The sequence below is a fragment of the Pteropus medius genome, unplaced genomic scaffold, assembly GCF_902729225.1.
Source record: "Pteropus medius unplaced genomic scaffold, Ma_sr-lr_union100, whole genome shotgun sequence".
NCBI lineage: Eukaryota > Metazoa > Chordata > Mammalia > Chiroptera > Pteropodidae > Pteropus > Pteropus medius.
Genome location: NW_024346062.1, coordinates 2108428 through 2119456, shown reverse-complemented (window position 1 = coordinate 2119456; position 11029 = coordinate 2108428). Strand labels below are relative to the sequence as shown.

General features: G+C 41.1%; 1 protein-coding gene across 1 annotated transcript in view; it reads right to left on the bottom strand.

The window, feature by feature from the left end:
* Window positions 1-1728: 1728 nt before the first annotated feature.
* The window catches only part of CMYA5 (cardiomyopathy associated 5), an 89497-nt gene continuing 80196 nt past the window's right edge, over window positions 1729-11029 (bottom strand). Inside the window, 4 exon segments of the mRNA XM_039874913.1 lie at window positions 1729-2580; window positions 7069-7242; window positions 9393-9492; window positions 10671-10804. Of these exon segments, the coding sequence (XP_039730847.1) occupies window positions 2334-2580; window positions 7069-7242; window positions 9393-9492; window positions 10671-10804 (655 nt within the window). The 3' untranslated portion in view covers window positions 1729-2333.

Genomic DNA, 11029 nt, shown 5'->3' with positions numbered 1-11029 from the left:
TCCTTTCCTCTCTCTGAGGGTCTGTGTTGTGTGAAAAGACAAGAAGGAAAAACATGGCCTCAGGGAAGGAGAGCCAAGGAGGAGAGAATTGCTTGAGCATAAGGGGAAATAGCATTAACTTTACTTATCTGTAATGGAGTAATCCCCTAGGAACCAGACAGGAAATCTCCTCTCAGTCAACAGACACAGGCAGCTAAAACATGGATCTCTTGACACCAGAGTCCTACCTTCCACCATCCACTTGCCATGGAGTCAGAGGCAGGAGGGCTAATCATCAGGAATGTGGTAGCGGTTGGCCTTAAAGGATCTCTGGAGTCCCTTGCCAGGATGTTTTATAAACTACAAAATGCTGTGCCATTTCATGTGCTTATTTAATCTGATTTTTACAAGTATCCTGAGAAAAAGCCGTGACTAAACAATCTGAGTTGTCCAAAGCCATGATTTAGCAAGGGCTGAATCACAATTCCAACCTAATTCTTCTCATTATCGTGGCTTTCTCCTTAATATCAGAGAGCTGCTTCCAACCTGATGGCAGATGCTGCTGGTGCCCTGACCCATTTTTCCCCACCTTACTTGAGTACACCAGCAACTGCATTAGACAGTTGTCAGTATGCTGACAACTCCTGCGTTAGGCACCTGCATTTCTCATTTCCTTAGAGGGCTTTCTTAGGACCATGGGAGCTTGCAAGGGACATAACTTGGAAAGGTGGGAGATGGGAGTTTAATGCCCCCCGGGACAATGCTCAACCAATAGGCTGCCTTTAAGCCAGCCTCCAGTTTCCAAAGATGCCCCCAGCACAGTGAGCCCAGGGGCTCACAGTGATGATAACCACTCATGGGACATGTCCTTTCCTGGCTCTTTTCCCTTCCTGTCTCACTTCCCCCACTTCCTCACGTGTGCTTCCCGGGATCACCTTCTATGTAAATAGCCAGCACTAAATCTCCCCGTCGCAACCCAGGTCTACTTTTGGAGGAATCCAAACTGAGACAAATTCCAAAATTCATGTGGTTGCTGCTGATGATATTGTTTTTAATCGTACCATATTCCCGCCAAAAAAAAAAAAAGTAATAATGACCTTTGGTTGCTGACCAGTTAGAACCTGATAACATTTTTAAGTCTTGAAAAAAGTGAAGATAACATTTCTGACAACGCAGCAAGTTATTTCTCCTATTTCACTAAGTATCTGTCTTGCCAGCAGTTGTCCTAATTTCAAAGCAGGGTATCATGGCTTTAAAGGAGCTCCACTAACGCAGTTACACTCCAGCTTGGATTTTCTAGCTATTGACCAATAGATTTTAGAACATATCCCAAAAGTAGGATATTATTTCTCTATTCAAGAAAACAAATAACTGAATTCATAATGTTAAAATCTATAAACACGACCCAAGTATTCATCTTATAGAAAATAAGAGCAATCATCTCAACATGCATTCTAGATTTATCAATTTTGCACACATATTTTAGGAAGATTTTGAGAGATTTCAATACAGTATCAAAAAATGACCAACCACTTTATTTTAGTAAAGGGAGATTGGGCAGTCGACTGTAACCATGGGCCAAAAGTGTTTGGATTTTAAAACATATATATAAAATTCTCACATGAAAATTAGTAGTATCACAACCCACTGAAGTATGCTGGTTATTTACTCTGCAATTTGTCCTGATTCAGATATGCCAGACTGATAAGTTATAGATAATAAGTTCATATAACATGTTTAGTTTTATAAACTCTAACCATTTATTTAACAAAATGGAAATTTCTAATATCTAGCACTTTTCTACATTTAAAATTTCAGGGGAAAGAAATGCATGTTCTACAGTATGCATTATTACAAAAGAGTTCGTTGATAACTTAGAATGGTTAAAACATTTTTTTTAATGATTAGGATTCATTATCCTTTAGTGAAGCAAGGCAACATTTTTCTTGTGGAAAAAGTCTGCATTTCTTGTCAGAGGAGATATATTACTAGCACAATCTTCCCTCTTCACTCAGACCTGTCCATCCAAGGATTTCTTTCACTAATAAAACAGGTGGAAGTCCATTTCTCTATTTGGGTTCCCAAGTCAGATACAAATCCTTTTAATTTAGAGAAGAACTCAAACATATATAAACCAAAGGTGAAGGTGGTTGTTTCCATCCACTTTACTCGCATGCTGCTCTAGAAAGACAAGGTTTTCTTGGTGGTTGTGCTCATGTGCTGATCACTGTGCCTGTAGCTACCATTAATGTGAATGTGTAGGAGGCATTTTGAATAACGTACGGCACCCAAAGGAAAGAACAACGGACCCCACAATTTGAATTATTGCTCTTTCAAATTCTGAAAGCCGATAATCACTTGTGCCGTGCAGACTCCGGGGGCTCTATCCCCAGGTGCAAAGTACACTTTCCAGGTTTCTCCAGTGCAAAGGCAGGGTGCACACCCTCATTAAACCTGTGCCTGATGATGAAGAGCAACTGCCCACTTTCGGCATTTATAAATAGAAGCCTCTGGTGGCTGTAGTCTAGCAGAATGCCCACTCTGGCGGGATGCTCGGTCACATGGACATCGCTCACAATGCCGCTGTAGAAAAACGTGTATCTGAAATGGAACGGAATAGGAAATTAAAAACTTTGGAAATCTTGAAGGACCACTATAAAGAAAACCACTTGGAGATAATAACCAATTTTTCAGTTATTAACTTCAAGTCACTAAGAGTTGCAATAATGTTGTCCTTCATACTTTAACCAGACCCTTCCCAGAGGCTAAAATGTGTAGCTCATCCCGAAAGATGAGCAGTTTTAATAATTTTGCTCCTTCTACATTAGGAATCAGTCCCATTGTGATTTTTCTCAACATTCTAATTCTTTCCCAGCTGCCCACATGTTTTAAGTACCGCATTTATGGTGTGTCACTCTTTTGAATAAAACTCCTTTGAGGCTGCCATGTATTTTTAAAAGTACTGCAGGCTTGCCTTCCTTAAAATGTATTAATTTTACAGTTTAAAGATTTATAATAACTTATATAAAGACTTTTATAAAGTTTAAGAAATATTTTACTATTTTTGCCCAACTTCAGCCTTTGTATAAGCTCCTCGTATCCCAAACCAACTTTCCTTTTCATCTTCTAAATGCTTTTGCAGCCTTGTGGCTAAAGGGATTGCCTTTGACTTATCTTTTCAATTCAAATAAATTCAATTTAACAAATATTCATAAGACATATCTGTGTGTCCAGCACTTTACTAGGCCCTTTGGGGGTATATATATATATACCAGAGTGTATGTATATATATATATATATATATATATATATATATATATATATATATATATATATATATATATATACTATTCTTGTCCCCCAGGAACACGTACTCTATTGAGCAGGAAAGTAAAAATTGTCGATGACTTAAACAGGGGCTAGAGCTGAGACTCCAGCTCAGGGCACAGATTGGTAAAGTATTGACTAAATGCATTTAATGGACCTATTTTTAGTTGTGAGAAGAAAGGGTCAAGGCCAGTCTAGGATGGAGAAATTGCTCAACAGAAGAAGCTAAATAGCTTTGTAACAAAAAAAAATGATAACATGTTATGAGTTTTCTGTAAGTGTGAGAAATGGAAGGTGGGGTCGTGAAAGCGGGGGAAGGAAAGATATGAAGGATGGAAGAGAAGACAGATGAGGGAAAATTCTTGGGTTATAGTAGGTCTGAGGGGTGGGAGAGACACTAGGGCAGACTGGAGGTTCTAGAACCTGGATAAGTGACTCTAACACAGCAGAGAAGACCAAGGACCTTTAAGACCTGTGATGTCTCTTAAAGGCCCAGAAACTTTAGTGCATGTATATTTGGGAAATGGCAATTTGGCAACTTCATGGCAGCATGAAGCTCACATGAAAGGGCAGAGGTCCACGAGAATGGGATAAGACTTAATGTGGTGATAAAGGACCTTTCCAATGCCTTGCTAATGAGAGATGTGACATAACATTATGAAGTTCTAGAATCTGTAGAGCAGGCAAAGGTTGCAGGTGGCAGTGATGGGGAGTAGCTGGGGCTCCTACAGAATGCTTGGGGAGCAGATGGGCTCAAACTCAGACTAAAAAGATGGTCAGGCTGGATAGGTGGAAAAGAGGGAGACAGAGATCCAAGCTGCGGGGGCAGAAGCAGCAATGATGAGGTGGCAGAACAAGCCTGTACGTCATGGAGAACATCACCATCTGCCTGAGAGGTTTGAAAGGGACATGTAAATGGCTCTGAGGATATTACATGGATAGGTAAGTCAGGGGCCAAGAACTAGACCTGCCTTGTTCAATACAGCAATCACTAGCCACGTGTGGGCACTTAAAATAAATAAAAATTAAATAAAATTCAAAATCCAGTTCTTCAGTCCTACTAATATTTCAAGTGTTCGATAGTCACATGTGGTATCATTTTTAAAAAAGTTTTGCAAAATGTTCTTTTGCACAGTACTGGTCTAGAGGATTCTGAATGCCCAAATGAGCCATATCCTCACCCCTGCGTGGCAGGCCCCTGGTGCCTGGAGGCCCAGCCCCAGTCAGTCCCTCCCCACCATGGAGGCCAAGGATGGACAGACATTCTTGAAGCCTTGTCTCCACCAGCTCTGCAGGGCCTGGAATCTTTCCTGCCCTGAATCTGCCTCTGTTTCCTCGTGAGCACATCAGTTTCTTCTCCGACCTGAACTCCGACATGAAACCAAGCCTGGGGGCTGAAGCCCTGCCCAGCTTCCGCCTGTTCCTCCTCGGGATTGCTGGTCCCCATTCAAACAGGGATCATCCAGAAGCCTGACTCTAGACACTTGTGTAACCCTGCGCTAAGACCCTCATCCCAAGTTGCCGCCCCCACCACCACCCTGTGAATCTCACTGCTAACCCAGACTGAGCCTGAACCCTTTTTTGACCCTGGTGGCTACTCCCCTCAAGGCCCCTCATTGCTCAGCCTGTTCACATCCTTTCTGACTTCTCATCTTTGCTGTGATCCCACCTGAGTTCTGATACCACTGCAGATGTTTGTAGATTTTTGAGCAGAAAAGGATGGGACATGGTATAAACGATGTTTTAGAAATAGTTGCCAGTTTTGACACATAGGATAGCTTGGAGTGAGTGGAGAATAGGAGGTACAAGCATGTTGGCTGTGGTTGAAACTGGTAAAGGAGGTGTGGAAGCCTTGAACTGGGATGGGAAGGTTAGGAATGGACGGGAAGAAATTCAGTTGATTCTTTCTTCTCAGACTCTCTTCATTTCTCCTTTCAATTGTGACATCTTAAAGCTTGGATTCTATGCAAGTAGAATCAAGATTAATACTGCTTGGTTTAAAATCATGAAGCCAGAAAAAGTGAAAAACACAGGAGGGTCTGTTACAGCAGTTCTCTCAGTGTCCTAAAGGCCAGGGGTGCTGTATTTGAAACATGAAATGAAAGTACCTGAGACCTGACCTCACTGTGACCACACAGGTAGGCACATTCTTCTTCCCAGAATTTATTGAACCTACCCTGGGCCTGAAAGAGCCAAAGACCAAAGTTGTTGAAACTGTTGAACAAAACATACAATTCTGTTTTATAAAGTCTAGATTTGTCATTGGAGGCTAGTCTTTGGTTTGTGTTTTTAAGAGTTCAAGTGTCCAAGGAAATCTTCATGAAATCAATATACAGTTTCAGCTCTAAATCTACTAATTATAAACTCCAGATTTGAGTGATTTTCAACTCTGGGCAGGGGTTGGGTCTTTAAACACTGCACAGTGCTGAATATCAATTAATCATAATTGCTCTGACTTGATGAAATGTGACTTTAAATAGCTCTTGGAGATGGTGTCCTTATGAACCATGTCAGAGAATCAAACTGTCAAGTAGGATGCAGCAAGAAGAGTGTAGCCCGAGATATGCAAAATCCCAATCTGTGGGCCTTTCTCTGGGAATCTGCAAGCACTGAAGGCTTCCTTTTTAAAGCATGACATTTGAATAATGTCTCACATTGTATGATACTTTACAATTTCAAAGCTCTTCCCCGTACCTGATTTCATGTGATCCTCACAACCCTAAAAAGCAGCAGACCTGGCATCACTGCCCCTTGACAAGACAGATGAGACATCTCAAGTGTGCTCAAAGAGGTTACCAACTTCTGTTAAGTAGCCAATAGAAGGGTGAAGCCAGGGCTGAAATCGGGTTTCTGGCTCCTAGCCCAGTGCTTTTTTATGAGACCATCCTGTGAACATATTCAGATCATGACATGGTTGTCCTTAACTCTCTGAGACTAACAGGTTAATGGCTTTTTCACATCAACCAACTAAACAATACTGATAATATAGAACAGAGGTTAGCAAATTTTGTCTGTAATGGGCCAGATGGTAAATATCTTAGGCTTTCGGGGCCATTCAGTCTGTGTTACAACTAGTCAACTTTGCCATTGTAGCAGAAAAGCAGCCATAGACAAAATCTAAACAAATTGAGCATGACTGTGTTCTAATAAAACTTTATTTACAAAAAAAGCAGTAGGTCATATTTGGCCTGTGGGCTATAGTTTGTCAACCCGTCATATAGACCAGTGGGGGGAGGAGTTGGGGACTCACCTCTTCCTCACTCCTGTTGACGCCTTCTCTGAGGAGGGAACTCTTCTAACATTACACTTGTGGTCTCTCCCCACTCTGGGATGAGTTTAGAAGAAAAAACTGGCCATGTATGGCCCGAAAGTCCCATCTTCTTCCCCATCTCTTGGCTATGAGATTCCCAAGGAGATACGCATTCTTCCCTATTTCTCCAGGGATCAACTCTGCCTTGCAGGGCAGGGAAGCTGGCCTGGCCAAAGCTTTGGGTAGCTATAAGTCTGTCTATTAATAGGATTCAATATAAAAAAACCTTCCTGTTCTCAGGTATGAACCACATTCTCTAAATAAATCTGTTTCCTCAGTAATCAGAGAAATGGTTTAGTCTCCACTTACTTGACTCTCTTGTTTTCCTTCTTAGTTGGCTCAGTACTCGGGCAGAGAAAGGGGATGCCATTTATTAGGCCCTCAGAGATTTCTACCTAGACATCAACTCAAGAGACTTTGATAAAGAGGGGACAGGCAGGGCTCCAACTTACCTCTGTGGCTCAGAGCAGTGCATGTACCATGATGTCTCCCCTTGTCCCAGGGCACCGGCCTGCACAGCTGAGCTGGAGCAGATGCCAAGTCGATAAGCTGGGCAGTCTGTGACTGTGGTTTCCCAGTAATGCTGGCCACAGGCAGGCAGCTCCTCACCCAGCACTGATGGGATTCTGTAGGAAAAGTTGATGAGGATTTGCCAGACTTTAGCTCATAAACATCAACATTCACAAACTTACACATGGTTTATTTTAGGCAGGATTTTATCCTTGGAAACTGCTGGAATTTGACTAAAGACCTTCATTGTTCATTGTGCCCCCAACTTTGACCTGATTACTACAGAATTCCCTAAACCCTCAATATGCATTTGATATATTTCCACTGCCACATATACAACATACAAGTACTGCATACTGCATCTCTTGAAGGAGCTGGGAACCAGGAAATAACTAGAATAAGAGTAGGACAAAAAGAAATAGCATAATTGCTGCTTTCAAAGCGAGTGAGAAAATACCAGCAAAGCAGGTGGGGAGTTCCAAGAGAACATAACTTGCAAAGTTTTCTTCCAAAATTTGCAAAAAAGAGTCTCCAAAACCTTTTTTAACAATGACTTCCAGTGTCTGATGACTTAATTGAGCACAGAGACCAATGAGGTGCTGCTCTTGAATGGCAAGATGGTTGGTGAGGCCAGAGCAGAGGGGAGTGTGGAATTAACTATGTGCGATGAGTGTGCTTTGTAGAGGCCTGTGGTCAACAGTCTTTGGGACGCTGGCCTCTTTGGACTGCAGTAGGTGCGCCTGAGAGGTTGTTGAAAGGTCTCTTTCTGTTTCGCCTTAGTTATTTTTATAATAGGCAAGAGAAATGAACCAAAGCACTTGCAGCTGCTGATGGGTAACCTTGTTTTCATGAATTGCTCTGTTTTGCTTTGAAATAGCTGAGACAGCAAAAAAGCATTTTTAATTTAAGCAGCGTTAATATTCAATCAGCACCCTTTCCCTTTCCCCTTTAAGATGAGAAAATGATTAATGCAAGGGGATGTGTTTCATTTTCTCATGTCTTTACCCAACAACCTCATTTCAGAGAGGTGGCTACGGACAGGACCTTGCTCCTTGGAGCAAAGCCATCTGCTTAATATCTATGAGCTAATTTTTAGGTTAATAATAAATAAAATTCTATAAAATAATAAATAAAATTCTATAAAATACATTACAGTTATCATCAGTTATTATGCAGTTATTATGTATGAACTCATACCAACCAGCCTATTTCTTTTCTTTTTGATTTTTGGAGAAATCCAAAACAGTCAGAAAGGCCCAGTCTATTCGATTTATTTCTTAAATCTCCCCCGCAGCCCCGAATTCATTCAATCTGTATATCTTTAGCATCTGCAGTGTCCTAGGCCCCATGCTGGATTCTGGGGATTCAAAGATACAGAAGATAGGGCTGCTGCTTAAGGATTCCTCAAGATCGAGTAGCTAAAAAATGACTTCATACGTGCTCAGACCTTTTTATAGATAAGATCAAAGGCGGCTAGGGCCAGAGAAGGCTTGGCTGTTTCCAAGAACAGGTACCGCCTGAACTGAGCCAGACACATGCGAATAGCAACCTCAGAGGAAAACAGTGCAAGTCATTGTTGGTCAGCTCAGTGCTTTATTGTGTGAGCTTTCTGGCAGCCCACACCAGGGCCCATCAGTGCCAACAGCAGCCTGTGTTTCACAGGAGTTACAGTTTTTAAAGCCTTTCACGTATTTTCTTCCAGTTGACCATTTTGACCCTCAAAATAATCATGAGAGATTGCAGACAAATTGCAGAGCAGTCTCCCCACTGTGCCCTCAGCTTTTGGCTCTTCTTGACTTTGATGCTTCTTTCTGTGGTTGCTATGGAGGGTAGGGTATGGGTAAGAAAGTCTGAAAGTCCTACATGTGGCCAAAGGCAGAAACTCAACAAAATGTCATTCTCTTCTAGTCTTCAAGTGGATGCAAAAATCTGGTTTGCTATTGAAAATAGCAAGAGTTCACCTGGATTATTTTTCATTAAACCAGAGATAATACCTTAAAACTGCCTATGTTTTAAATAAACCATCTGTGCTTATATTTCCAATGAAAATACTGACACTTGCTCCAAGTTATAAACTATCTCTGTCAATTTTCCCCTAGTAATGAACCATAACCAAACTGTATGGTCGTGCACACACTTATATTCAATATCACATATCCAGGCATGGTCATTAAATGAAAAATATGCACTGTGAGGCCACACTAAAATAACACACCCTCAGAATACTCTATTGCAGAGGCATCCTGTACTTTCTTCTTCTACTTACTCTGTCAGCCGTCTTCTCTCAGCAAAGCTGATCACTGTCCCATTTGAAGAAATTTGCAGAGCAGGATGAGCTGTTTCTCTCAACAAGAGAAATCTGGTTCCTATTGCAGTTAAGAAAATAGGATTATAACATTGCCACGATGTCAAGTACTGTCCCTAGGCCAAGTCCCATATTTCAGATGTTAGTCTCCCTTGACCCTGACATCAAAATCCTCCACTCGGTGTTTTCAGATCCACAGTAAAAATTTCATAAGGCATTAGTGAATGCCAGTGCCTTTACTGGTACACCTCCTGTACCAGAGCTCGCTATGCTATGCAAAGTATGCTCCTTGCACCAGCAGCATCTACATCACCTGAAAATTAGTTAGAAATGCAGATCCCTGGGCCCCACCCCAGACCTACTGAATCAGAATCTGTATTTTAACAAGATCTCAGAAGATTCATGTGCACATTAAAGTTTGAAGATGCACTAGTATAACCTAAAGGAGTGGTTCTAACAGTGGAAGGTAGAAGCACCATATTGGGACTGCAGGGAAAACATTTCTAGGCAGGCAGCCCTGATGTCTTCTCTTTATAAAAATCAGGCTGTCCCTAACTACATCATAAACAAGGCACATACAAAAATCTTTGCTGGTTTAGCAAATCACTTAATGTGCCACCCTCAATTTTGTGGCATCCTTGGGTCTAGGATAAAATAATAAAATGATAGCCTTTCTATTCCTCAGTTCTTTTCACAATAATTGAGGAGAGCCAAACATTTTTTTGGTGGCATCATCTGGGTATTTTCTCCAAAATGTCATTGAACAGTTTTATCACCTCCTTGAGTTATTCATTCACTCGACAAACGTTAATTGGCACAACAATGTGGTAAACACAAACAAACACAAAAATAAGACTGGAAGCTTGTTCATAAAGTTCACAATGTAATAAAATAAGAATACTCCCATCCCACACAGACTCAAAACATATCCACAAATTATAATATATTGTGAGGCAAACAAAAATCGTCTGGAGAGATTAAAAATACACATCAGAGCCCATCTTCAGATCAATTAGATCAGGAGCTCCAGTATTTTTTAAGTACCCTGACAGACTGCTAATGGGTAGCCAAGGGTGAGAACCTCTAAAAGAAACATCTTGACCTCTGCCCATTCTTGGGTCTTCATGCCAGCAGTTTGGAGCATTTAAGAAGTTGTCTTTGAGGATGTCTTCTCTGGATAGTGGAAGGGAAGGAATGGGAATGCTTAGGATACTTCAGTGAGTACAAAGGAGAAAGTACCTCTGGTGGAAATGAGGGCAGCTTCACTCTGTTCGCTTGTCCCAAAAGCATTGATGGCTCTCACGTAGAAAAAGTAATTATCATTGGGCTGGAGGTTAACTTTCAGCTGAAGTCCTTTAATTCCAGAGAAAGATCTAAATACAAAGGAAGAATAATTTTAAATATCATGACACTGCTAAATGACTCATCATATTTCAATCCTAGCGTGAATGAACATCTTTTATTAGTAAAAAATAACTCATTTTTTCCCTTTATGACCACCAGAGTTAGCAACAAGATTCTACAAGATGTTCATTGTCCACTAAGATTAATTTATCAAATCATTTCTACCTTCGTCAACTTTTGCCCAATATATGGCT